The 27,613-nt window shown below is 55.2% G+C and overlaps 1 protein-coding gene and 1 long non-coding RNA gene across 4 annotated transcripts; both read left to right on the top strand.

The window, feature by feature from the left end:
• Positions 1-971: 971 nt before the first annotated feature.
• LOC139806387 (uncharacterized) lies at positions 972-4,398 on the top strand. The gene is made up of 2 exons (XR_011730230.1): positions 972-1,463; positions 3,020-4,398. It is a non-coding gene; the product is annotated as an uncharacterized lncRNA (long non-coding RNA).
• Positions 4,399-12,078: 7,680 nt separating this feature from the next.
• Positions 12,079-17,795, top strand: LOC139806442 (glutamine synthetase). 3 transcript variants are annotated; one of them, XM_071766042.1, is made up of 7 exons: positions 12,079-12,205; positions 12,346-12,521; positions 12,999-13,160; positions 14,495-14,641; positions 15,459-15,586; positions 16,514-16,713; positions 16,971-17,795. In XM_071766042.1, exons 2-7 carry the CDS (start codon positions 12,356-12,358, stop codon positions 17,290-17,292), a joined length of 1,125 nt encoding a protein of 374 aa, XP_071622143.1. In that variant the 5' UTR covers positions 12,079-12,205; positions 12,346-12,355; the 3' UTR covers positions 17,293-17,795. The 3 variants fall into 3 exon arrangements, with proteins under 3 accessions (XP_071622143.1, XP_071622145.1, XP_071622144.1); XM_071766044.1 differs by having other exon boundaries at positions 12,082-12,107; XM_071766043.1 differs by having other exon boundaries at positions 12,130-12,152.
• The last annotated feature ends 9,818 nt before the right edge of the window (positions 17,796-27,613 follow it).

Genomic DNA, 27,613 nt, shown 5'->3' with positions numbered 1-27,613 from the left:
GACTGTCACCTCTGTCCCTGAAGGACTTCCCCAGCCAGCCTGTTATTCCCTGTTATTCCAGGAGCAAGCCCAGGGCTGTGTTGCTGCTGGAGCTGTGGAGATGATGAGGATGCTGGTGATTGCCCCATCTGGGCCACCTCTCCTGGCCTGGGCTGGCCCAGCTCCCCTCTGCACAGGTAAGGGTAAGAATCTGCCTCCCTGCTTCTGGGTGACCTTGGCAGCCAAATAATTATTGAGGACTGACATTTGCACTTAGGGAAAGATGTATAAGCATATATTATTATATATAAAATACATGTAATATAGAGAGTATTAATTTTGTGTAAGATGCTCCTATAAACACAAGGTAGATCCTGATCAGATAGATTTCATATGATGAAAAAAAAGGTGTTTTTTTTTTTTCATTCAATTTGCACAGATGTCTAAACAGGACTGGGTTTTGGTTGTGTCCTGCTGGAAATACCAAGCACACGTTTGGAGTTGTGTCCTGGGGCAAGGAAGGGAGAGGCTGAGGAGAGGTGTGTGAGAGCCAGGTCTGAGCTGACAAGATGCTGCTGGACACAAAGGGGGTGAGGGGCTGGGAGGGGGCTGTGGCCCCAGGGTTTTCCTGCACACCAGGTACCCCCCGGAGCTTTACAGCAGGGGAAAGAACAGCTGAAGATTTCAGTGAGGAGCAACAAGGAGGCAAAGAAAACCAGAGGGTGTGAAAAGGGAGAGGAAACAAAGATTTCTCAGCTGCAAAACACTCGGTGATGCTCCCAATCAACATTGGCTCCCTGCAGCCCCAAGTGCTGAGACACCAGGAGGAGACAGCTCGGAGAATTCCCCAGCCATGGATTGGGAGGGGGATGATTTTATCCTTTGCAGCCAGGCAGTGCTCTGCTGGAGGGCACTGCAGCCAAATCCCCCCTCTGCTGCCAGGGGCTGGGGGGCTGGGATGCTGGAAGGGTGGGATGCTGGAAGGGTGGGATGCTGGGGGGCTGGGATGCTGATGGCTGCAGAGTGATGCAGACACAGCAGGAGTCAAGGGGCGGGGAGGGGGAACGGGCGGGGGGGGACACACAAACAAAAGGGATGGAGTCCCAGGAGATGTGATCCACCCCGGTAAAGGAAACGTCCTCTGCAGCTCTGTGTGTGTGGATGCTGCCTCACGCCAGAGGCTCCAGCTCCTCATCCCTCCCGGGAGGTTTTCCCAGCATTAATTCCCTCTGCACAACCCCCAGCCCTCCCAGGCTCCTCTCCAGCAGAGACCTCTCCATCCCCAGAGCCCTGCAGCCCCTTCCCCTCGCTCCAATGTCACCTGGACCCAATGAAGCTGACCCCGAAGTGCCACGGATGGATCCCAGGATTCTTATTTTCCTCCTCTACGTGATGATCCTCCACGAGCTGGTGAGTGGCTGGATGGAGTACCAGAAGCAGGCAGCCAAGCCCAAGAAGCAGGCGGGTCCAGTTTGGTCTTCTGGGTGAGTTCCTGGCTCTTTCTGTTTCCAGGTGAATAGCTCAGGTGTGTTTTGGTGGGAAAAATTCCCTTTTGTCTTCATACACGGGTCCCTAGGGATGTGTGTGTGTGTCAGCTGCTGTGTATTGCTGCCCAGATTAAGGTCTGTTAATCTCCTGAGCCCGTGCTGTCTGAAAGCACTGCACACACTTGCAGGGAAATATTCTTGTCATTTGGGTTTAGGGTTTGTTTGGGGTTTATTGTTTGGGTTGGGCTTTTTTTTTATTTTGTTGCTTTTTGTTCTTGTTTTGTTTTGTGGGGATGGGCTGTAACTCAGCATATTTCCCATGATTTGGGTTCCCAGTCTGCATCCCTTGAAGAGGAAAATGTGGGTAGCAGAGGCAGCCACGCTTGGTGCCTGATGTTCCTCAATGAGGCACAAACCTCCAGAGGCTCCTGGCTCCTGGAGTATTTCCTGCTAAACCCTGAGCCTGCAGCTCACTATTTCCCCACCTCCTCCCCTCCCCTGGGCTGTGCCCGCTGTGCTCGTCCCCTCTTTGTTTTCTGCCCAACAACAGAAACGAGCTGGAGAAATAAGGGCAGAGAAGAAAAACCCTGCACGTCCTGAAAATCCAGAAATGGTTCTGCAAACATTGCTGAGGTTGGGGGGCAGCCCTGATGGGGGTAACGGGGTCTGGATGGTATTGGGGTTTTTTAATGCCAGCTTCTGGACAGCCCTCCATCAGCTGCCTGAGACTCAGACCCCAGGGCCCAACATTCCCCCCCTGCAGCTCCCAGGCAAGGCACATCCACACCTGGGACCTTTGGGACCTTTGGGAAGCCCGTGACCCACTTAGCTCTGGGGCTGAGAGCTGCAGCACAGCTCCCTGCTCACCCTAATCCTCTGCTGTGCTGCAGCCATCCCAACCCCAGTTCCAACCTCCCTGTGCTCAGAACCTTCCTGTAAGAACCCAAACCTCAGCTGACAGCACCAGGGACCTCCTGGAAGAGGTGGATCAAAGGCCACCTCACTTCCCAGGAACTGGGGCAGCCGTGTCCAGGTGAAGCTTTCCCTGCTGCCACAGGACCTGAGCTGCCACCTCCCTGCTCTGTTCAAAATAATTAACTTGAAAACCAATTAGGAAGTTAAGTTATAACGCGAGGAGCTAATTAGGGCAGGGGAGAGCTGTCTCCTGACTGTGCCCTCAGCACGGGGATTTTCAGGGCTCTTCTTCCTTCTGGGGATGCTGAGTAGTAGCAGGCTTTGCTCTGAGGAAGCTTTTCTCACCCTCACAGCTTTTCCCCAGCTCTCTCCTCCTCCACTGGCAGCTCCCCCGCTCCCTCTCTCCATTCAGCAGCCACTGCTGCTGTCCCAGCTCACTCCAGCCTCTGCTCCACTGCTCCCAGGCACGGGGGGAAATGATTCCTGGATCATTTTTATTGGCAAAGCCACCGGGACCCGTGGTGAATCCCATCCTGCCATCCCCAACTCCGTCCTTTTAAGAGCCTCCCCTGGATGCAGGAGATGTTCCCCAACTCTCCCCCACCCCACTAACAAGGTCTCCCTTTGTTCCTCCCCAGCAGCCCCATCAGATCCAGCCATTCCAGCTTCTCCAGGCCTCTGGTCCACTCCGTGCGCCGGGAGAGGTGCAGGGACTGGAGGAAACCCGGACGGATCATCCGGAAAGCCTGAGGATGCTGGGGAGAGGCTGCTGATCCAGGCTGCTGATCCAGAGGCACCCATCCACCAGGAGCTCTGCAGCACCTCTGGCAGCAGCAGGAGCATCCTCCAGGCATCCTGTGCTGCTGAGCCTGGGAAGGCAGGGAAGGACCAAGCCCCTTCCTGCTGGGAACCCATCCCTGCCTGCTGGGGACACCTCAGCCAGGAACAGAATCACCAGAGGTGGGATGAGGCTTTGTGCCACCCAGTGAGCTGACTTTTCTTCTTCCCAAAGGGTTGAGTAGATTTCTTGGGGGGAGGAATGAGATTTGCTCCTGCATGGCCAACCCTGGGAAGCATCCAAGGAGTTTCAGGCTCCTCCTGCTGCAGGGCTTCCCAAAGGGACTGGAAAATCATTCAGGTCCAGTTTGTCACCATTCCCAGGAGAATTTCCCTCCCCTGGGACACTCAGAAGTCCCCACACCTGGGGAATGCCATCTCCTGGTTAAGTTTTCTACCCTGGGAGGGCTCTCTGATTTTTTTTTCCTCCTTTTCTTCACCCTCATGAATGAGTTTACTCCAGGGTGGAAGGGGAAAAGCTCCCAACGTGGTGACTCAGATTAATGCCACCAAATGCAATTTCCTGCCATGACCTTGTAAGGAGCTTTGGAGCATTCCCAGCAGCCAAGCCAAACGTAAGAGCAACTTTCTAACAAGATAGATGGGAAAGGAACCCAAGATTGCTCCTTTTACTGGAGTCTGTGCTTTGGGCATAAAATTAGACTCTGGAAGCAAAAGTCAGGAGTTGTGTCCTGCCAGCCCATGTCAGGGCTGTGGGGGGTTGGGATGGCTGCCAGGATCCTGACACTGAGCCCTAACACCAGCTGCCCATGGCAAAGCCACCAAGCTGCCTTTATTGCTGATCCTGGCTGGCTCAGAGGCAGCCTGGGTGCTGCAAAAGGGGAAGGAGCAGCAATGAACACTTTGTGCTGATGTCCCAAAGCATCATCAGCTCTGTGCTAAGCTGTGCCCCAGTCTGTGTCCCCACTGCCTGTCCCAGACCCATCCTCAGGTAGCAGCAACAACTGGAGGAGGTGTCAGGAGGAAAAAAAGTCTTCAGGAAAGGTTTTGGGGTGGTGGGGACTTCAGGGCCAGGGCTTGGTGAAGGTTTTGTCAGTGTTGGGTTAACACTGATCAGCTTGAAGGTCTTTTCCCACAGGGACTGGGGAAGGGGCAGCAATGCCCTGGATTTACCCCTGTAAATATCCCCACGTTTCCTTCCAATAAACCCTTTCACATGGCTGCTGCTGCTGCTGAGATTGTCTCTGTTCACATCCAGGCTCTGGTTTTGCCTCCCCCAGCCCAGGAGCCCCCCCAGAGCTCAGTGGGTGATGCAATGTGGCTGAAACCATCCCTGGGGGGGATTTATAGGATGAATGTTGGTTCTCTCATCGTTCATGCAGGATAAACCCATGGCCACAAACCCGAGGTTGTTTCAGATGGTTATAGACTTTGCTTTGAAGTGGGTTGTTTGGTTTTGTTTTTTTTTTTCGCAAACATTCAAGGTGCTTTGCAGCTCTGTTGGAGAAAGTCCTGCCCAAGAGGGAGTGTTGAAGGCTGGATGGGGCTTGGAGCACCCTGGGGGTGACCCTTTAATGTCCCTCCCAACCCAAACCAGGTTCCATCCTGCCCATGGTCCCAGCAGGGTCTGGGGTCTGCAGGGGGTGCAGAAGGGCAGCTTGCAGGGGTCTGCTCCAAAGAAACCAACAAATAAATCCTTCATCCATCCCAGAACCCACCACCAAGGGCAGGGCAGGAGTGACCGTGGGGCTCATTTTCTAACTTGGTTTTCTCTCAACTAATTAATTTTAATTAATCCCCCACCTGCCTCCATTGTCAGGGGCCTGCAAGGGAAGGGGCTGCTCCCTGATTTTTCCTAACAGCACAAATCCCAGGAGGCTCCAGAGCTCTGCTCAGGGCAGCAAGGAGCAGCTTGGCTTTGGGCTCTTGCCCGGAAGAAGGAAAACTTTGGTGTTACTGATTTGATGCAGGAAAAAGGGGAGGTTTGGCTGTGCCTCTGGGAGGTGGCTGTCCCCATCCCTGTCCCCATCCCTATCCCCATCCCCATCCTCAGCCACAGCAGTGCCAAAGAGCTCAGCAAAAAGGTGAAGCTTCGTGTTTCAAAACTCAGGTGAGGAAGAGCTGGGGAGGAACTGGATGAGGAAAATCCCTTTTCATTCCACCAGGGAGCACAACCTGAGTGACTCTCATGCCCAGTTTCCAGCAGAAACCTCTTCCTTTGGGTGCAAACCCCTCTCTCTGCAGACTCCCTGGTGTTCCCAGCACCCTCCCTGAGCCAGGTACTGGATCAGGAGCTGCTGAGAGGTTTCCCATGATCCAGGTTTTCCAGAGGTTTTCCGGAGCCCTCCTGATGACTTCCCATGGGAGGAAGGACCCGGTGGGGCTGGATGCTGCTGTGGTGTTGGGGGAAGCCCTCAGCTGCATCCCTGGCATCAGGATCCCAGCAGCACCAGTCCCTGGCAGGACTTGCTGGGCCAGCAGGAACAGGGACCACTTGCCCACATTTCTGGCTGGTGACGTGCCAAGAGGTTTCCTGTTTGTGAGCCCATCAAACCTCACCAGGGCCGTGCCAAAGCTCAGCTCCTCCCCTTCTGCTGGCATTTATTGGCTGCTGCCTTGACTTGGTGCTATTGTGAAAGACTTTTTTCTTCTTCCAGAGTGGTTGAGGCACGAGGGGAGCTCTGGGGATCCTCTGGTCCAACCCCACTGCTCAAGCAGAGTCTCCCAGAGATGGTTGGGTGTCCAGGACCCCATCCAGGTGGCTTTGGGGCATCTCCAAGGATGGAGACTCCACAACCTCCCTGGGTGCCCTGTGCTGTTCTCAGTCACCTCACTGTCAGAAAAGGGATTTCTGATGTTCAGATGGAGCCTCCTGTGGGTCTGATCCTGCCCCTTGTCCCTTGCTCTGCCACGGGCACCACTGAGGAGCCTCAGCCCCAGCTGTGTCTGGACACTCAGGAGATCTCCAGGAGCTTTTTCCCTCCAGGATGAGCCCCCAGGGACAGCTGTGGATGTGGCAGGGTCTCTGTGTCCCCTGTCCCCCCCTGCCAGGCTGGAAGCTCAGAGCCCCCCTGTCTCTGCTGCATGGGAACTGCTGGGCCCAGGGCTCTGCCCCGGACACAGGTTTGGATTTTTGGGTTGGGAACTGACAGAATAAATCCCAGGATCACGGAGCAATCAGGGCAGGTGATGGGGTCTGGGGGGTTTGCATCACCACCTCCCCCCAGGGCATTGCTGGGGCAAATTCCCAAGGTTTGGGCAATGAAAGAAGCTGCAGGGTTTGGAGGGGTTTTTTATTTGTGCAAGGGGCAAACACCCAAAAGGGCAGATTGGCTGCAGGGTGGTTGTTGCTATCCCAGGAAAGCCAAATTGTGTCAATTTAATCAGCTGGGAGGGCTGGAAGCCATGGGGTGGGGATGCTCTGGATCAATCTGCTTGCTAAATGGGTTAAATGAGAGAAAACCAAAGTATTCAGGAGGCTCCTTCCCCCAGAATCAGGCACCTTCTAGGGCTGGGGGCTTTGACTGAAATTGACATTAAAGCCCTCCTGAGGGGTGCAGGGTGAGGGGGGGGTCCCAGACCTGCACCTCCCAACCCTGCTGCCCAGAGAGCTCCCAAAGAGCAGAACCCAGCTGCTGGGGTTGTTTTATTTTGGGGTTTTGGGGGATTTTTTATTTGTTTGTTTTCTTTTTTGTGGGTTTTTTGGGGGGATTTTTGTTTTGTTTTTTGCTCTTTTTTTTTGTGCAAAAAGCTGCAGTAAGCTGGCAATAAGGTGTTTTTCTTCTAAAAGCAAAGCTTTTGCCCCTCAAATATCTCCCCAGCTGCACCCCTGGCCTCAGACACTGCTCTTCGAGGCAGCCTCATCCCCTGCAGCTCGGGGCAGCCCCTGCCAGCTCCAGCGATTGTCTGAGAAGTGCTGAGTTCTGTTCTTTTCCCCTTTGCAAGTTCCACCTCCTGACAGCTCGTGATTGGAAGGAGAAGAGATCGGTCCTAAAGAGCTGAGCACTGACACAACAAAAACCACCAGCAAAGAGCCCCCCCCCTCCTCCTCTTCCTCCTATGGGGGAGGAGGGATGAAAAAAAGAAAAAGAAAAAAAAAAAAGAAAAAAAGAAAAAAGAGAAAAAAGAAAAAGAAAAAAAAGAAAAGAGAGAAAAGAAAAAGAAAAAAAAAAAAGGAAAAAAAAGGAAAAAAGAGAAAAAGGGGGAAAAAAAAAAAGAAAAAAGAGAAAAAAAAAAAGGAAAAAACCAACAACAAACCAAACCAAACCCCACCAGCCCTCATGACCCCAGCAAACAAAGTCAGACTGGTCTGAACCCCCGGCTCGGGGTGAGCAGGGAGGGAAGTGAAAAAAGTTTTGCATCGGTGTGAGGCTGCAGAGAAGCTGGGTTGCCAAACAGGATCCGTGCTGGGAAACCAGCTGGGTGAGGAGGCTGTGGCCAGAGCTGCCCTGCTTGTAATCCTGCCTGTCAGAAATGGGGGTTCATCGTTTTGGTGCTGGTTTGGTGCTTTTTGGGCTTAGTGTGGTTTTTGGTTTTGTTTTGTTTTGTTTGTTTTTTTTTTTTTGTTTTGTTTTGGTTTTTTTTGTTTTTGTTTTTGTTTTTGTTTTTGTTTTTGTTGGGTTTTTTTGGGGTTTTTTTTTGTTTGTTTTTTTTTCTGCTGATGGAGAGACTCTGCCCAGAGCAGGGGGTCTTTTAAGGTTTAATGTGCTTCAGGGTGGTTTAGATGTGGTGTTGGGGGATGTGGTTTAGGAGAGAACTCTGTAGGGCAGGGATGGTGTTGGGCTCGATGATCCCAAGGGTCTTTCCCAACCTGGAAAATTCTCTGAGCCCTTGGCTGCCAGGGGAGTTTTGATGTGCTTGAAGACTTCCTTTTGCTAAAAGAAATGGTGAAAAATCCCCTGGCTTTGTGAGCTGGGACCTGGCTGGAGCTCGGAGAGGGACGGCACAGGGTGGCAGCAGGGCCCCTCGGCCCTGTCCCTGTCCCAAGGAGCTGCAGAACGAGCTGGGAGAGATCCTGGACTGATCCTGCTGCAGGGCTGGGAATCCCTGGGACACCCCCGGGCTGGGGCTCCTGCAGGCTGGGGGGGACCCCGGGGAAGGGCTCAGCTGAAATTTATCCCCATCTCACGGGATTTGGGGCTGAACCACCCGGGGATGCTTCTCCTGCACCAGCACCGTGGAAATTGGAGCTGCTGGGATGGGTTCCTCCCCCAGGCTGTGCCTGTGCCTGCTCCTGTCACCCATCAGCGCTTTTCCTACAGCCTGAAGTGATGGCTGGAGGACTAAAAAGTAAATTTGAACAACAACAACGACAACAACAAAAAAACAAAAACAAACAAAAAAAAGCCTTGAAGGGGGAACCTGCTGGGGGTTTCTGCCCGGGTCTGAGTTTGTCTGTGGGCTGGAGGAGGGGGGATGCTGAGGGCAGCCTGGACCCCCTGCCAAACACCCCCACCCACCCCTGGAGCTGAAAGTAACCTCCAAAATAACACCTAAACCCTTCCTGCCGAGACGTCTGTGCTGGGAAGGAGCTGGGGCTGGAGGGGAACCTTGGGATTCAGCATGGGGATTCTCTGTGACCTTGGGTGAGTTCCCAGCTCCTCCAAGTCAGGAGGTGATGCCAAGAATTATCTGAGCTGCTGGGGAGGGTGGGAAGGTGGGAGGATGGAAGGGTGGAAGGGTGGAAGGGCATCCTCCCAACCCAGCCCAGCAAGGAGCTGCTAAAAGCAGCCCCGGGGGCAGCTGGGGGGCAAAGCTTCACCAGCTTCACAAAACTTCACTTCCCAGCACCCTCAGCCGGGTCCTGCAGACTCCCTGGACTCCCCCCATCTCTCTGCCCCCCAGCTTTTCTTCACAGCATTTTCCTGGGCTAGGGAAACCTGTGGATGCAGGGAAATCCCCACCTTCTCCCCCCAGCCCCTCTAATCCCTTTATGGTGTTTGTGCCGGGCTCCCCCCGCCCTCCCTCCTCTTTGCCTCCCCTCTAATCTCCCCATCAAACATTTGGGCAGGGGACAAAGCCCCAGGGACCCAGAACCTGGGGAGAGGAAATGTTCTTCCCTTGGGCTCTGTGCTTCAGGGCTCCAGGAGATGCTTTTGAGCTTTAACCTTCAGCACAGGAGGAGAGGAGAACCAGGGTGAAACCCCCCTGGTTCTGAGCAGCATCCTCAATCCTAGAGGAGAATTTAGAGTGAAAAACCAAAGTTAATGTAGGCAATGAGAATATAAAGGAAAAAAAACTAAACTCTCCACCCCAATATCTCTGCTTCCCCCTGTGCCTGGGGGTAGTTAATCCAGACCCAAGTCCCTGCCCTACCTCAGCACCAGCTTGGAGCTGGGGTGAAGTTGTTAAAAATCACCCCAGAAGGTAAATTAATCCACATTTAACCCCTTCTTGGTAAAGCATGTCAGGTTATTGAATTTATTTTTTTTTCAACCTGGAAATTTTGCTAAAGCTCTGATGATTATGAAAACCAAAGCTTTAGCAGGATCTTCGGTGCATTCTGGCAAGGCTGGAAGTGCTCAGGCTGATAAAGTTACAAAGTCAGAGAGGTAAAAATGGAAAGTGCTGGGGCCATGGCCAGGTCTCCCCTGGGCATCCCCTAAACCCAAAGGTGCTGGGGAAGGGACCAGCCCCATGTGTCCTGTGACACCCCGGGCAGCTCCCTGGGGACCCCCATGGTGACAGGGATGGCATCTCAGGAATCAGCTTCTCCTCCTGCCACCCTGGAGAGGGTCTGCAAAGTCCTCTGGAGATTTAATCTGTGACCTTTGCTGCTACAAGGACACCTTCAAATCCCTTGGCTGCCCTCGGGGGGGTCACTGGGTCCTGGTGCCTGCTGGTGGTGAATGTTTGCTGTCCCCGGGGTGGGCAGGGACAGGGTGTCCCTGCTGACTGCAGGGGTTGGACTGGATGGCTTTCAGAGGTCCCTTCCAATTATTCCCAAATTATTCTGTGATTCTCTGGACAGAGATGGGTTACAGGGCCAAGGGCCCCAGCAGAACCCCGGGCACATCCCACACTCTGGTGTTGCAAAGGCTCCGGGAAACGCTGCCCCCGGGTTGCACAACAAGGGGATGTTTCCTCCTCCACTGCTGCCTCACTTGGGATGATTTCCAAATAGGAATGAGGAAGCACTGAGCTTGGCAGCCGCTTTGGTGGATGCATCCCCAAAACACCCTGGAGAGGGAGCTGGCTTTGGAGCTGTGTGGCAAATTCAGCTCCCCGAGGAGCCCTTCCCTGTCCCAGCACCAGGGACATCGGGGGGGGGGTTCAGGACAAGAGTGGGTGACACAGCCCAGAGCCCTGTGGCTGCTCCAGGATCCTCGGTCACATCCCTGCCTGCTGACATCCTCACTCAGGGTGCTGGGGTAGGTGACATCTGTCCTGCCAACAGCCCATTGCCACTGATGTCACCGCCCGGGGACCAAAATTGCTCATTAAGTTTTGCTTCTCTCTCTGCCAATCTCATTTCCTGGTTCTTGTGCAACCAGAGGTGCTTTCAGGCTTCTCCCCTGGTTGTTTGTCTGCTGCGGGACCCAAACACCTCCAGGAGCAGCACAGAGCTGGGGGCTGGGGCTGGGTCCCTGGGGGAGGACATGTGATGGGGGTGCCCTAGGGGCATCAACCGTGAAGGGTTTGGGGTTTTTTAGCAGATGTTTTACTGTTTTGCGGAAAAACATTCCAGGGGGGTGGGTCAGGCAGCCACAAGCATGAGTCTGCCTTAATGACCCGGGGAGAAGGGGGGGGGAACAAAACCCCAAACTGCTCTGGAGCCTGATGATGCTTTGGAACCTTTTCCCCCCTCAGAACATGGAAAAATTGCTTAAAAAATGAGGCTGGAGTCGCAGCTGCGTCTGCTGAGGGTTTCTTTGAAAAGCTGCCCTCCACCCAAGAGAAAAAAAAACAAACCAAACCCCAGTGTTTGAGATAAGAGCCAGGAGCACAGGGTGCTGGCACCCAGCTGGGTGCTGGCACCCTTGGGCTCTGTCTCTGGGCAGCAGAACAGGCAGTGTCCCGGTTAATTGGGCTGATTGAGATCCGGGTTCAGCTCCATTGCTGGGAAGTGCTGCTGGATTGAAATAACCAGCTGAAATCCCCACGGGCTGCCTGGGGTTTTTGTTTGGTTTGGCTTTTTTTTGGCTGTCTGTAAATCAGCTCAGAGCCATTGCCACGCGTGGAGAGTTTGGGGGTTTAAAAGGGACTTAGCTACTCCCCAGTGCTTCAAAATGTAAAAAATTGTATTTTAGATCAAGAGTTTCCAGATGCCAGGGGCTGAAGTGGGTGAGGACAGTGTTTTCCCAGCAACTCACTCTGCAGAGGGGGGGGGACAGTGGGGGTGTCAGGCATCTGACTTCCCGTGTCCCCAGGATTATGATTGTCCCTGTCCCTGGGGATCTGGTTGCCCATGCCCTTACAGATCTGATTTTTTGTGTCCCCAGGATCTGGCTGCCCGTGTCCCCAGAGCCATCCAGGCACCCTGACCCCCCCCCTTGGCAGGGCAGGTCCCAGAGAGGCTTTAGGGGTGCTGGGGGAGCGCCCCATGGCAGCCTCACCATCCCCTGACCCCAGAGCAGGGCTGGGGGCATCTCAGTGAGCAACCCTACAGAAACAGAGTGCCAAGAGGAAGGACCCGGGGGAAAGGGGGTTGCGTGCGAGGGAGAGAGGCGGCAAATAATATTTAGCACATCACTTGTTAATTTGTTAATTTAATTGCTATTTTAACAAATTTATGTAACAATTTTTCAACAATATTTTCATAAGGAGGCAAAACCATAACAAAACACCTCTAATGGGTAACCCTGGGGGTAGGAAGGGGCCGTCCTGGGGCGGGGCCTCCTCCGCACCGCCCCAACCCCGCGGGCGCGTATAAAGCGCGGCGGGCGCGGGCGGGGGCAGCGCTGGGGCCGGTGAGCGGCTGGGACGCGGGTTCGAGTCCCCGGGAGGGACACGACGGGGCCGGGGGTTGGACCGGTTCGGAGCCGCTCGCGCTGAGCTGAGCATCCGCGGAGGCAGCCGAGGAGGGGGTGGGGATGGTTGTGATTTGTGGTGTTGTTTTTGGTCGGTTTGGTTTTGGGGGGGGAGGTTTGCTTTTAGAATAAAGAGGGGGAAGATGGAGCAGGGGGGTGGTGGTGGTGGTTCCGTGCTGACCTCTGGGCTCTGGCAGGGCTGTCGCCATGTCGGTGTCACACAGCTCCAGGCTGAACAAGCTGGTGCGGGAGCAGTACATGAGGCTGCCCCAGGACGGGCTGGTGCAGGTCACCTACGTCTGGATCGACGGCAGCGGGGAGGGGGTGCGCTGCAAGAGCAGGACCCTCGACAAGGAGCCCAAGAGCATCGAAGGTAAAGTGGTGGAGGGGCCCAGATACCTCTGGGGAGAAGTTCTGGGCTGGGCTGGGTGCTGGGAGTTGGCACTCGCCCTTCCCTGGTTGGGTGGCAGGGGTGATCCTGGCTGCAGGTGTCCCATGGGATGAGCTCCAGCAGCAGGTAAATAAATGCCCAACCTGCGTGGATGCGGTTTGCTTAATCCCTAATCCCTGTCATTAGGGCTGGGTGGGAAGAGGAGGATGAGATCCTCGCCCCTTTTCACTGGGCAAACAGGCGTGGGGACGTGTTGGCATCCGGATGGGATTTGGCAGAGGGAGGTGATGTGGCCGGGACTGATCCTGCTGTGCTGGTGCTCAGAGAGCCAGGCTGTGGCACTCGGTGCCCTTTGGGTGCTCCATCCCGGGTCTAGGGCACCAGCACGTGGCACCATCCATACGTGAGATGCCTTTTCCCAATCCTGCTCCCTCTGCCCTGTCCCCTCTTGCCTCCCAGATGTCCCCGAGTGGAATTTCGATGGCTCCAGCACGGCACAAGCTGAGGGCTCCAACAGTGACATGTTCCTGGTGCCTGTCTGCATGTTCAGGGACCCTTTTTGCCTGGACCCCAACAAGCTGGTGCTCTGTGAAGTGCTCAAGTACAACAGGAAGCCTGCAGGTGAGCTCCTCCTGCCTGCACCCCCCGGGCTCACCCCTTTATTATTTGGGGTGCAGTTTCTCCAGGCAGAGCCGTTCCCTCTGGCCCCAGGGAGCAGCTCAGCACCCAGCATTTGGCCCAAGGCTCTGAAATTCAGGCACTGGTGGTTTGCAGGAACCTGTTGTGGCAGCGTGGGGTGAGGAGCAGAGCAGCAGTGGAGCTCATGGTGCCCAAAGGCTTCACCCAGCCCTGGGGCTGTGGGGTTCCAGCTGGGGAGCTGGCAGGGGTTTAATGTGCTGGGTCGGTGGCAGCTTTCCTCCTTGAAGGGTAGAAAAGCAGGGAGAAGGTGCTGGAGCAGCAGGGGCTGGCTCAGGGTGACCTTCTGCAAGGAGCTCACCAGTTCTGGGTCTTATCAGCACAAGTCCACAGTCCCAGTGTCCGTCCCGTCCGGCTGATAAAGGCCCAGGGGGAAGAGGGGGAGCTGGGTTGTGAGGGGCTCCCAGAGGGGTTGTTTGCTGGAGGGTAACTGGTTACTGGCTGGAAAAGTGGGGCCGTGTCCCTGTCAGGGATGTGGGGGAGGGAGAAGGCATCCGTGGGGGGTGATGCAGATGGCTGCAGGGAGGGGGGAGGCTGGGGACAGCCATGGGGAAAGTCGGGAATGTTTCCTTTTCCATCCTGCCTGCCAGCCCTGGGGGAGGTGTCCTGGGTGAGGTTCCCACCCTCCAGCTCCTCCAGCAGAGCAGTTTGTACTGGGAGCTCCTGGCCCTGGGGCAGAGCTCAGTCCCGTGGGCCCCTGCAGATGTGGGGTGCACCCTCTGGGTCCTCCCAGGGTGGGTTAAGGGCTGGGTGGGCTCTGAGGGGTGAAACGATCTCCCTCCATGTCCCCATCACTGCAAGGGAGATGTCACCTCTCCAGGCCCATGCCCTGGGATTTGTTGGAGCTGCTTTGGGTCTTTTATTGTGATTTGAAGCCAGAATTTGCAGCCTGGAGGCTGCCTGTCCCTGGGCCATAGGTTTTCAGCCTTCTTTCCCCACTGTTTTGGCCAAAACTCTTGCTCCCTCCCCTTGCTTGGCCCATTGTCCCATGTCAGGATGGGGCTCTGATATCTGTATCTTCCTGGTGAAGCCCTGGGTGCCCCAAGTCCCCTGCAGGGCCAGCCAGCCTGGGTGCTGACCAGAAACATGGAGAAGGAGAAAGGTAAAGGTAACTGAGCTCAGGAGGGGGTTCCACTCCCTATATCCCTTACATCTTCTGTGGGAAGCACTTGGCAGGGGTGGATTCCTGATGGGATGGAACAGAGCCTGGTGGGCACCTACTCACAGCTTGGGTCTAACCTGGACCTCTCTGCCCTCAGAAACCAACCTGAGACACACGTGCAAGAAAGTCATGGACTTGGTGAAGGATTCCCACCCCTGGTTTGGGATGGAGCAGGAATACACCCTGCTGGGCATCAATGGCCACCCCTACGGCTGGCCCGACAACGGCTTCCCTGGCCCCCAGGGTGAGTGCTGCCTCCCCAACCCAAATTATCCCCTTATCCCACCCTGCTGCAGCCCGGGAGCATCATCCCATCATCCCATCAATCCCCAACCTCGGGGACAGCTTTTCCACCACTGCTGACACCGGGCAGGAGATGGGCTGAGGTCAGGAGGTGTTTGCTGAGCCCCACGGCTCCCAGCCCGACCTGGGCTGCACAAACAGCTCAGCTGCACGACTTGTTTGGCAAGGGCTGGAGAATTTGGCTGGAGAAACCTTCTTCCCGTGGCTGTTTGGAAGAGGATCAGCACATGGTGCCCTCCTGCAGCACCTCGGCTGCTTCCTGGGAGAGGGCCAGGGGTTTCCCAAACTGACCTCATCAGCTTTTTGTGGGGACCTACTGCTTTCAACATCTCCCTGCCCCCAGGCGGGGAGAAGATCTTCATCTGACCTGCTGGAATGAGGAAGAGCAGTAGAAAACCTCATGGAGATGAATTTCCTGGCCACAAACAATGTCAGCTGTTGTCAGAACAATCTGGGATGCTTGATGTGCTCAGAGGGTCAGCGAGGTGCCACGGGGCAGACCAAGCCAAGCTCTCCTTATCTCCTGCCCACCTCCTGGTTGCTGTTGGTGTGTCTCAGGTCTTGTCTAACCACTTAGATAAGGCTGCAGTTGCTCAGATGAATTCCTCCATGCTGCTCTCCTGGGACTGGGGTGGGTGCCTTGATGCCCCAGGGAAAGCAACACCATTTAATGTGCATAAATCCTCTGCAGGTGGTGGCTGGGAATGTAAAAACCACGGCAAGGTTTGCTTGGATGGTGACTTCTCTTTCCTTTCCAGGCCCCTATTACTGTGGGGTTGGAGCAGATAAGGTGTATGGGAGGGACATTGTGGAGTCCCACTACAAGGCCTGTCTGTACGCGGGGGTGAAGATCTGCGGCACCAACGCGGAGGTGATGCCCTCCCAGGTAGGTGTGGACAGCCCCAAAACCCATTCCCAGGGATTCACACCAAGTTCCCATGAGGCTGGAATAACTCCCAGCTCCCCTGGGATGCCCAACCCAGGGACTCCCCACAGGGATGGGAATGGTTGCACTGCAAGGCTGAAAATACTCAGGTTTTATTACAATGTCTCACCCTGGGATGCAGCCCCCTGCTTTTGGGGGGCAGGGGAGTGAAACCTCAGCCAAACCAAACTGTGGAGCTGGGGGATGCCCTGAGCTTTCCATCCCTGGAGCAGGGATGCAGCGTGTGGAGTGATGGGTGTCTGTGTCCTGCTCCTGCAGCCCAGGGAGCAGCTGGGGGGGATTTGGGTTTATTTAGGAGTTAGGTGGAGGGAGTCACTGATTGCATTAGGCTGCTGGCCAGACTGAATTGCCACCTTCTCCTGGTGATAAGCAGGGGCTTATCTACAGCACAGTTGGGGCAGGACCTTTATGCACCCTCCTGGCTTTTCCTGGCTCTCTGCATCCCAGGCTCCATCTCTGCCAGGCTTTGCCAGCAGCCATAAAGGTGTGACCCTGTGCTTACTCACCCTGGATGGCACAACCCCAGCTCTGAGCAGCCCATGGGGGGTGCTAATGGGCCCTCATTAGTCCCTTGTCCTCTTTGCAGCATGGGTTGGAGGATCCTCCACACAGGATCCTCAAAGGTCAGCATGGTGCTTCTTTCCCTCTTTTGATTTGCTCCCCTCCTGATTTGAGCAGTTTATTCCTGTTTTGGGGTTTTTTTTTTTGGCCAGTGAAGCTGTCCTGTGTCTGTCTGGGTGCTCCCATCCCTGTTGGTGGTTCCCAAGGGGTGAAGCTCCCTCCTGGCCCGGGCTGGCAGCTCTCCCTGGGGGTGGCAGGGATGTGATGGATGGGGAGGCACAAACCTCACCCACTCCCCCCTTCCAGTGGGAATTCCAGGTGGGTCCATGCGAAGGCATCGAGATGGGGGATCACCTCTGGATGGCTCGGTTCATCCTCCACCGTGTCTGTGAGGACTTTGGGGTCGTGGCTACTCTGGACCCCAAACCCATGACCGGCAACTGGAACGGCGCTGGGTGTCACACCAACTACAGCACCGAGGAGATGCGGAGAGAAGGGGGCCTCAGGTGAGTCCTGGGGGGTCTCTGGGATGGTTTGGGGGTGTCCTTGGCCCTGTGGCAGCTCCCCATAGTCCGTGTGTCTCCAGCCCTAGAGGGCTGGGGCTGTCCCAGCTCATTAGAAACGCAGCCGATGAGCTGAGAGCATCCCCTGGGCCGTGCTCATCCCCGTGCAGGAGGGGGTGACAGGGTGACAGCCTGACCAGGGGAACAACCCCCCCAGATGCACCCCCTGACCAACCCAACCCCTTTCTCCTCTCCCCCAGACACATCGAAGCTGCCATCGAGAAGCTGAGCAAGCGGCACCACTACCACATCTGCGTCTACGACCCTCGGGGGGGGAGGGACAACTCCCGGCGCCTCACCGGCCACCACGAAACCTCCAGCATCTTCGAGTTCTCTGCCGGCGTGGCCAACCGCGGGGCCAGCATCCGCATCCCACGCCAGGTGGGGCAGGATGGCTGCGGGTACTTCGAGGACCGGCGGCCGGCAGCCAACTGCGACCCTTACGCTGTGACCGAGGCCATCATGAGGACCACGGTGCTCAACGAGACGGGGGTGGAGACCAAGGACTATGCTGAGCACTGAGGCCCCGCGGGGGGTGGAGGTTTCGGTTCTACTCTAGCTTCTCAGGGGGGTTGTGCCCCTGCGGTGTCCTTGGCTGCAAGCTCAGACTCTTTTAGGAACGTCGCTTCTGGTTTTGTGAAACGTCGCCTTAGAGAAAAAAAAAAAAAAATTATATATTTTATAGTAAGAGGGAGGGGCCCAAACTATTTTCTCAGCCTCTGTTTTTCCAGTTCCTGGTTTTAAGTACACATGGGGAGGTTTTGTTTTGTTGTTTTTTTTTTTAAACTTGGATCGATTTTTTTTTTTTTTTTTTTTTTTTTTTTTTTTTTTTTTTTTTTTTTTTCCCTGATGGACTTCACACTGTGATGTACATAGATCCCAGCATGGAAGCTGCAGCTGCTGCTGTTTGCCCCTGGGGAGGGTGGGTGCTTTTCCTCCCCCCCCCCCATATCTCTGTTTATAAGGAAATGGTAATAAATAACTCTCCTGGCTGCGTGGCAGCCGGGTTATGCTGTGACAGGTGATTTTTTTTCTGTAGCTCTGTGGAAGACTTGGTTTGGGTCTTGGTGAGGGGTTGCAGCCACGCAGGAGGAGCAGGGATGGTGGAGGCTCCTTGGGGCAGGGGCCTGGAGCTGCCTTGCCCCGTTTGCCAGCAGCCCCAAGGCCATCTCCTTCCATCGTGATCCCCTGAAAGGCAAACAGAGCAGCCCAGGCTGAGCAAACAGCCCCGGGAGCAGCAGGTGGTGAGGGTTTACACAGGGTGTGGGCAGCTGAGTCAGCAAAAGCACCCAGCCCTGGGCACAGCCAGCACCAACCCTCCCTGCTGGGGACACCTTTGGGTGATGGGGGGCCTGGGGACATCCCCAGCTGCACCCCAGGGGATGTCCTCCTGAAATGCAGGAACCCCAGGCAGATCCTTGGGCTGGAGGCTCTTCCCAAGGGGATTTTATTGATGGAGCAACCATTAATAAGTGGGAGGGATGTTGCTATGGGTGTGCTGGAGCCCAGGGAACAGATCCCCCTTGGAGGGGCAGGTCAGGGCCTGGGGACAGAGCTGCAGGATGTGGCCAGCAAGGGGGTTACCTGCAGGCAGGGGGAAGCAGCAGCAGGGACACTCAGGGGACATCATCATGTCCACTCCAGTGCAGTCAGGGGGAGTTTGAAACTGGTTTTATCCTTGGTTTTGGATCCAGCAGAGGTGTCAAGCTGAAATGGAGGACCCCAGATCCCTCCTGCAGGTCCTGGTGCTGCCCAGAGGGCAGTGGCAGCTGGGGAGGTGGCCGTGTCTCTGAGCTGTTCAAGAATAAATGTAAGTCAATCCCCACCCTGAGAAGGACAGATTTTCCTTCCAGAAATTGCTGTTGAGGATATTTAATGTTTTTGATCAAACCCACAAAGCTGCCTTGTGTTCCTCTCCTTTCTGCAATGTCTTTTATGGGTAATTTGAGCTCTGGGACAAGGACTGCAGCTGGAAAATCAATAGAGAGCTAAATCTGGAGCAGAAGATGAATGTTTGTTTCCCTGCCTGTGCCAGTGCTGCAGCTTTCCTCAGCCCGTGCTGTGCAGGATCTGGGGGATTCGGGGAATCCCAGAGACCTGTGATAGGACAGGAGGCAATGGGCTCGAGTTGCACCAGGGGAGGCTCAGGTTGGATATTAGGAAGAATGAGTGGTGGAATATTAGGAATGAGTGGTGGAGCATTGGCCAGGTTGCCCAGGGAGGTGGTGGTGGAGTCACCATCCCTGAGGGTGTTCAGGCAAGGAGTGGATGTGGTGGTTCAGGAGGTGATGCAGTGGTTAAGGTGGTGTAGGGCTGACACTGACCTTAAAGGGCCTTCCCAACCATGGTGATTCTTGGGTGATTCTGTGCAAACAGCTCGGGCTGGACACTGTCCCTGCTCCTGGGGCTGACAGAGGACACTGAGGCTCCAGGGGAGATTTGGGCAATCCTCATCCAGGGCTTTCCCGATGGAGCAGCCCGAGGGCCAGGGATCGATGCTCCCTGCCTGGGGCTGCATCCTGCGGGGTCCTGGGCCTGGGGACCCGGCTGGTGGGGTGATGGGGATGGTGATGGTGATGGTGGGGTGATGGTGATGGTGGGGTGATGGGGATGGTGATGTGGGGGGGGGGTCTGGAGGCTTTTCCCGGGGCTTTGCTGCCCTCCGCAGGCACCCACACAAACAACCGGAGCCGCGCAGCCGCCGGGCCGGTTCTGCAGCACCGAACCCCCCTGGGATGGGCTGGGAGAGGGCGGGGGAACCGCTTGGCAGAAGTCTGGTGCTTAAAACCCCGCGGGGTGGGGGGTGCCGGGGAGCCCTTCGCCTCAAGCTCTTTTTTTTTTTTTTCTCAAGAGTTATGGAATGGGTTGGGTTGGATCTTTAAGATCACCAAGATCCAACCCCCCTGGGTGGGCAGGGACACCTCCCACCAGCCCAGGCTTCATCCTTCCTGGCCTTTTCAGCCTCTCCCCATGCCCCCAATCACCCTTCAGGACCCCCCTCCGCGGGACCAAATTTTGCATTTCCCAAATAACCCCCCGGGGCTGCCTGTGCCCTCCTCGGGTGGGGATGTGGGGCTGGGGGCTGCCAGATGGGACACAGGAGGACCAGGTGGCCCTTCCCTCATCCCCCCCCCGGGGAAGATGCACAGAGGGGACACCCATGGCCACCGTGAGCCAGGGAATGACCAGGGGAGAGGGGCTCACAGGGTGCTCCATCTTCAGCTCTGTTGTCATCACTACAAATTCCACTACTTTAAATTCAATCAAGGCCTTCAGGTTTTTTTGTTTTGTTTTGTTTTTTCCCCAAGCTGGTTATAAAAAGGACACGAGGATGGCAATCCTGGTGCTAACAATAGTGTTACTAAAAGCTTCTGGCCAGGAGCAGGGAGATGTGGAGAGAATAAAGACCTACACTAAAATGTCAATAATTTTTTTTTTTTTTTTTTTTTTTCCCCTGTCTTCCATCCTGCACAATCTGCTTGGGTCTCACCAGCTTAATGAGCATTAAAATGGTTTCAAATTAGATCTACAGAAAATTGATTTTTGTTTTTTTTTTCCCCCCTCAGAAGCTTAGTCTGGCTTTTAAAGGCCAATGATCATATTTTTGTTTTGTAGATCAGCATCTTTGATCTCAAAGCCTCTCAGCTCACAGAGGGATATGGCTCATTACCAGCAATTTGCTGCAGCTGAGATGCAGCCAGGACTGGAGGAACTGGGGAACTGGGTGGTCTCCAAGGTCCCTTCCAACCCAGGACCCTGATGAGGATGGGGCAGGCTCTGCCCTGGTGCTCCCCCTCCTCCAGGTGCTGCTGCTCTGCACAGAGAAGATTTGTTCACTTTTTCCTGGAGCAGTGGGTGAAGCCCACAGCAAGGGGTTGATGGTTGGCTTGGGGAAGGTCTGCAGAAAACCCAGGTCCCCCAGGTTTGCCTCCTCCACAGAGAAGTCCCTGGTGACCTGCAGCATCTCCTCTGCTTGCCCCAGCACCCCTGGTGAGCACCCAGTCCTCATGATGGGTGAGCAGGGACAGATGAGTTATCCAGAGCACCCACCCAGGTGGCTTGGGGCTGGGTGGGGGTAGGAGCTGCTTAGGGTCCCATCAGCCTTCAATGGCCCTGACCAGCCCCACCTGGCCCCCCAGCCCATGGGTCCCCACCCCCACATCCATTTAAGCTCTGCCAGGAGCACCCATCCTTGCTCAGTGCTGTGGAGGAGGGATGGGTACCCGCATCCTTGGCCAGCTTCACCTCGGGCTGTCACTGAGCCTGAACTGCAAATCCATTTTCTGGTTTGATTTGTCTCCTTCTGGAGAAATTTGCTGCTGGGCTGGGCTTCTGGCTGAACCTTTCTCTTGCCCCTGGATCTGCTGTGCTTGGGAGCAGAAGGACACAACCTGTGCTGGTGAGACCCTGCCTGGTGGCTCTGGTGTTCCCTGGGGCTTCTGGGACCTTCAGGAGCCCCTGACCTGGCTGTGTCCTGGTGGGTGGGGGGCTGGATGAAGGACAGGAGCCTCAGTGAGGGACAGGAGCCTCAGGTTTCCTCTGGTTGCCCTTGGGCTGGGGCAGGAGGTGTGCTCTGCCCCCCTGACAGACCCTGCAGGGCTGGGTGGTTTCCAGCACAGGATCAGGTCCCTGTGGAACTAGGAAGGAGCTGGAAAACCAGAAGTCTGGACCTCCCCCCTAGGGTGTTCCTACCCGGGAGCCCCCTGGCTGCCCCTGGGCACAGCCAGTGCCAAGCTGGCTCTGGGGAATTCAGTTTTTCCCCTGCCTGCCCCCAGGCACTGGCAGTGATGCTGCTGGGGGCCACCAGCAGAAATGTGGCTGCAGAGGGGTAGAAAATGCAGTTGCTGTAATTTCTTTCTCAGCCCCATTTTCTTTCAGCTCTTTGCAGCTCCTGCAGGTGCTGGGGCTGCAGCAGGGAAGGCAATTGGTGAAATTAAAACCCCAGGGCTTGCCAGGAGGAGGGATGGGTTGAGCTGGAGCGTTGTTGTTGCCAGGCAGGTGTCTGGAGAGATGATTCAGACCCAAGGGAAGGGATTTCTTCTGGTGCTGTCGTAGCCTGATAACTGTGATAAGACAGCTCGAGTGCATTTGTTGGCCTGGATTCAGGTGGTGGTGGGTGTGCTGGCTCAGCTGTACCAGTGGCTGAAATGTCCCTGCACAGCAGGTTTTTAGAGGACTCTGTAAAAATAGCTATAGGTAGGGCTGGGCTTGGAGTATTTGCCCATGGGAGGAGTATGCAAAGGTGAAGGGTGCTGGAAGTCACTGCCTGCCTCGTCCCCTTTGTGCCAGGCCCTGGGGTCACACAGTGCCTTCAGCTCCCCCTGTCCCACACCAAAATCATGCTGGTTTTTTGATATTTTTTTTCATTGCTGTCACCACTTGGCACCCCAGATGGTGAAGGAAGGGGGGGCTGGATGGTTACCCACTGTGCAGAGCTTGGGGGCTGCTGGCAGGTGCAGTGTCCCAGCTGCTGCTCCTAGAACCTGTCATGAGCTGCCCTGTCCTCTGCTTGTGTCCCCATGGGGACACGGTGGGGTTGGTTGTGCCAACTGGACCCAGGCAACCGAGCACTTGGCTGCACAAACATCAGTGTTGCCTGGTGACACCGTGAAGGTGGGGGCTGTAGAAGCTCCTTTTAGTGCTTTGCTTGCCCCCAGCTGGGCTGGAAGCACCTCTGGCTGGCAGGAGATGTCCAGCAGATGGGTCTGGTGTGGGCAGAGCATCCTCAGCTCCTGGTGGCAGCAGCACTGAGCCTCTGGGGCAGGGAAAGCTCCTCCTGTGGCAGGGGAGAAGTTTTTAATGGTGTCCCCAGCCAGGGCAGGTCTGGCAGTGCCATCCCTGCTGTGTGACAAGTCTGCCCTCAAAGCCTGGTGAGCTCCTGGAAAATCAAATTAAAATGATTGGAAAAAGGGGAATAACCAGCAAGGGACAACCTTGGGCCAGCCCCGATGTGGAGAGCTGGGATGAGCAGGGTGGGGACAGGTGGGGGGGAGGATGCCAGTGTCCCCCCTGCTTTTCCACCCGGGATGCAGCCAGCCAGCAAACCCCTTCGGAAAGCATTGCCAGACAAAGAGAAATGTTCAGGGCTGATGGTGCCCTCGGGCAGAGCTGCTCCTGCAGCAGCTTGGGCAGGGATTAACCCCTTCCCCTGCACTCCTGGTGCTGGGGGGCTTTCTGGTGTCCTTGGGGTGCTGGGGTGCCACCCTGTCCTGACCCCGGGTGATGGGGAAGGGGCTGTGCACACAATCTCGTGATGTGGAGCTGTGGTTTTGTTCAGAAGGGGAACCTGAGCTGTGTCACTGCCCCTGCTCCAAGCCATGGTTTGGTTCAGAGGTCCCACCCCAGCCAAGGGGTTGTTCCCAGCAGCTGCTGGCACAGACACCTTTCTCCATGCTGGGGACTGATAGTTTTTTTTTTTGCTCTGGACACACGGAGTGGCTGATGATGAGCAGGAAAATGAAATGTTTCTCCCAGCAGCAGGAGGGGAAGATGAGTGGGATTCTCCACGAGATGGCAAAGGCAGCTGAGTGTAGGAGAGGGACACGGGTGCTGGTGGGTGCTGACCCCCTGGGGAAAGGAGGACAGGACCTCCCTGTCCCTCACTGAGCAGCAGCAGCTCTTCCAGGGAAGGTGGAGATCAGAAATCCAGGCCCTGTGATTAGAATGACAATACCAGTAATTAATTAATGCCTTGCCTCTCTCGAAGGATTTGCTGGAGAGGCTGCTCAGAGCTGGGCTGGGCAGTAATTAGAGCAACAGCACCCGTGTGAAGGGGATGGGTTCCAGGTGGGTCCTTGACCAACTCTGCTCAGCTCTTCCTGCCTTTCCCCATGGCTTGAGGAGATGAGAAGAGAGCAGCTGGCTGGGGAGGGGTGGCCCTGAATCAGCTCCCTTCCCCCAGGGGTGAGGATAAATCTATGGGGGGGAGGCAAAATGTGTCAGGAGCACCCCTGGGTAACCCCTCTGGTCCCTGGTGGTGGGAGATAAAGCCCTTTCACAGACCTCTGTGTGCATCTGGGGGTAAATAAACTCTCATGCATCAGCTCCTGTCTGTGTCTGTGTCTGTGGGTGGCTGGGCTGCAGCTCAGCAGGATGCAGAGATGCAGAAATGCCAATCCGTGGGCTCATCCCAGCAGGGGAACAGGGAGGCTGGATAAATGCTTCCCAAGCAGAGACTCGAGAGCTCAAATTGCTCAGTTTATCGAGGAAATTGAGAGGTGTCTTGATTTTTGCTGTGTAAGTACCACCACAAGGAGAAATTACTTGGCACTAAAGGACTCTCTAATGTCAGAGAAGAGCAGAACAAGAACCAGCACCTGAAGCTGCCAAAGTTGGAATAAAAAGCAGGTGTCTGTGCTAGCAGGAAAAAGGATGAGCAGCACAAGTGAAGTGCCAAGGGACATCATGGCAGGATTATTTTGTCCCTTGGTAAAGGGCAGTCTTTCTGGTGGAGATGTCTCTGCCAAATTATTCTGTAATCAGACACCACAGCATGAGGGTAAGAAGATGATATTTGTTATGTTCTTACACTCCCTTAGATTTTACTTTTTTTTCTTTTTTTTTCTTTTTTTCTTTAATATGTCCTGGGACACTGTGTCAGGCACAGGGTCATGAAGCATCCATGGATGGAGCCCAAAGCTGCTTCTTGATCCCTTCCCAGATCCCCTGGCCCATGGTCCCTCCTGGCTCTGCTGTGCTGGTTGTTTCTGGGCACTTCCTTGTTCCCTTTCCAGTGATCCCTGGGCCTCCAGCCTGGGGGAGGTTGGGTGTGCAGAAGGTGTGGCTGAGCTGGTGAAAGGTGTCAGCTGGAAACACATGAGTAATTGTTGTTGCTGTCAGGTTGTCTGCCCAGGAAATCATCTGAGAAGTGGTGGGGTAAGGAGCAAAGTGGGGAAGGGATTTGGAAAGGTAATAAATACAGGTGTAATGTATTTATTTGAGTGTTGTGGATTTCATGCAGATCCATAGGTACATAGGGTGGTTATCAGTGGATATAACACATAACCACACCAGCAATGAGCTCTCCAGGGGCTCCCGTGGGTATTTTAGGGCAATATTTAGCCTCCCAAGAACCCCCAGGGAACAGAGGGGGTGGGAAGGACCAAAGGCTCCAAAGTGCCCCAGGGGGGATGTGCTGCTGCCTCACCCCGAAGTGCTGACATCCTAATTCCCTGTGTCAGTCATGGCTCAGGAATTCTCAGGCATTTCCTCTCCCTGAGGACTCCCTGGGCCCTTCCTCAGCCTGGGCCCTGCTGGGTGAGGTGGCCGTGTCCAGCACAGGGGAAACTGAGGCACGGTCAGGTGGGGATGTGCCTTCCACCTGTCACAAAGCAAGCTGGGGGACGACCTCTGGGGGGCTGAACAAATGGAAGTCATGAGATGCCTGTGACTTCACGGGTCAGTCTTTTGCACAGAGATAACAACACAGAGAAAGAGCAGAGGACCTGCAGCTCCAGCTGGTGCCATCGTGGGCACATTTGGTCAGCACCCGGACCTCTCTCCCAGGCTGAAGTTTGTCTGTGCTGCAGGCAGAGCACAGCTCGGGTGCCCCTGGGGGTGTTTTATTGATAAGTGGTTGTTTGGTTTGGTTTTTTTTTTCAGAACTACCATGTTCCTTGTCAGGAAATGTCATGTTCCTTGAAGTTAGAGGAATGTGATGACATCTGAAAGGAAAATCTTATTCTGAAAGCAGGGTTTTCTAAAAAAAAAAAAGCTCTTTTCTATCTTAAATTTCCCTTCTAATAAGGGAAAAAGGAGGAAGGGAGAGCAGACAGAACCCAGAGGAAGCGAAATTTCCCACCACCATAACAAACCCTTCAAAACAATTGTTGGTTTTTTTTTTAGAAGCAAAACAATGGTCCAAAATAGCAGTAAAGTGAATCTTTTGCAGTTTACCAAACATCCTTAGCTTTTTTTATTTCTTTATTACCCACCCTGAATCTCAGTGCTGGTTATTTTGCGTGCAATTAGATAACAGAGGTGACTCCAGGGCAGGGGCAGATGAGCTGGGAGGCAGGAATGCAGGAATGGAAGCACACGTGTGACTCCAGTGAGTAAAACCCTCCTCAGGAAACACTGTCTGGGGAATGGCACCTGGGAATGGCACCTGGGGACCTCAGGCATGAAATAGGCTGAGCTGTAATGGAGGCCATGGAGGTGATGAGAGGGCTGGAGCCCCTCTCCTGCAAGGACAGAGCTGGGGGTGTTCAGCCTGGAGAAGGCTCCAGGGAGACCTTAGAGTACCTTCCAGTGCCTGAAGGGGCTCCAGGAAAGCTGGGGAGGGACTTGGGACATGGAGGGATGGGATGAGGGGAATGATTTCAAGCTGAAAGAAGGGAAATTCATCTTCAGTGTGAGGGTGCTGAGCCCCAGGGTGCCCCCAGAAGCTGTGGCTGCCCCATCCCTGGCAGTGTTGAAGGTTGGATGGGGCTTGGAGCACCCTGGGCTGGGGGAGGTGTCCCTGACCATGGCAGGAACCAGATTTGGAACTAGATTAGGAACCAGATGAACTTTCAGGTCCCCTCTAACCATAGCCACTCTGTGATACCCACCTGGTTATGTCTGGCACACCACGGTGTGGCTGTGTTCTGGATTAATGCTGTGGTTTATCTGCTGGCCCCGACACGAGAGGGGTTCCTGTGTCTGTGCTTGTCCTGCAGCACTGTACCTGTGCCACAGTGAGCAGAGCCGTGGCCAGAGCCTTTGTTCAGCTCTTGGCACCAGGATCCTTTTTGTTCACGTTGTGACCTTGGGCAAGCAGCGTCGCCGTGCTTAAAATTAACTTTCCTGCAAACAAGGCACATAAACCTCTTGGTGTCAGGAGAGCTGTGCTGCGGCTGGTGGGGCTTAGGTTTGGTGAAGGGTTTTTCCACCCCAAGTTGTCATGTGTTTGGTGTCCCTCTGGGGAAGTGGTGACAGTGCTGCCCCAGCCATGGGGTGGCCCTGACAGTGCACCAAGTCCTGGGGTTTGGACCTCTCTCCACGAGGGAAGAGGGTTCAGTAAAATCTGCTGTAGAATGGTGCTTTTTCCTCCCCCCTGATCTGTTTGGTTTTTCCGGCAAAGCTGTACAGGTGCTGCAGAGGCTGCTGAAGGAGGCTGCAGGCTTGTCTTACAACAAAAACCCCACTGGAGAACATTGGTGTGTGTAGCCTGGCAAAAGAAAAGGGAAGGGCAGTGCTGGGAAAGTGGTGCAGGGATAGAGCCCAGGATCCATCCTGCAGGAGGAGGGGAGCAGCTGAAAGCCTTGGCACGAGCCCATCGGGGTGTCCATTGCCTGCCATTCCGTGCAGGCTGGGAAAATAAGAGGCAGCTTTTAAACACCATGGGATGGAGGGCCTGGAAGTGCTTCCCAGCAGGAGCTCTGTGTGCTGGGAATACACAAACTCCTCGGGGGCTGGGGGGGATTTTACATTGCTCACTGTAAGGGGCACAGAGGGTCCCCAGGTGCCCAGGCTGACATGGCTGGGGGAGATGGCTGTCTGTCTGTCTGTCTGTCTGTCTCTGTCCAGCTGGGTCCAGGCTGGGTGTGCTCTGCAGATAAACACCTTGGTTTATATTTATTCATTCTGCTGGAGTACTCAGCCTGTTTGTCAGCAGTCAGGAGGCCTCTCCAGGAGATGCCTTTTTCCCAGCACTGTGTTCCATGTCTTACAGCTGGTGTTCAGTCCTGCAGGGCTGAGGGGGACAGGGCAGCTGTGATGGAGGGGAGCCTGCTGGTGGCTCCCCAGATCCCTGGGACATCCCAGCCGAGTTGGACACCTTCACTTGGATCCATGGAGGGTGTGGGGCTGCCATCGACCCCCCAGCCCCAGGCAGCCATCAGGCCTTGGGTATCTCCATCTT

Source organism: Heliangelus exortis, chromosome 22 (genome assembly GCF_036169615.1).
Source record: "Heliangelus exortis chromosome 22, bHelExo1.hap1, whole genome shotgun sequence".
NCBI classification, from domain to species: domain Eukaryota; kingdom Metazoa; phylum Chordata; class Aves; order Apodiformes; family Trochilidae; genus Heliangelus; species Heliangelus exortis.
This window is presented reverse-complemented; position numbering and strand designations above follow the sequence as displayed.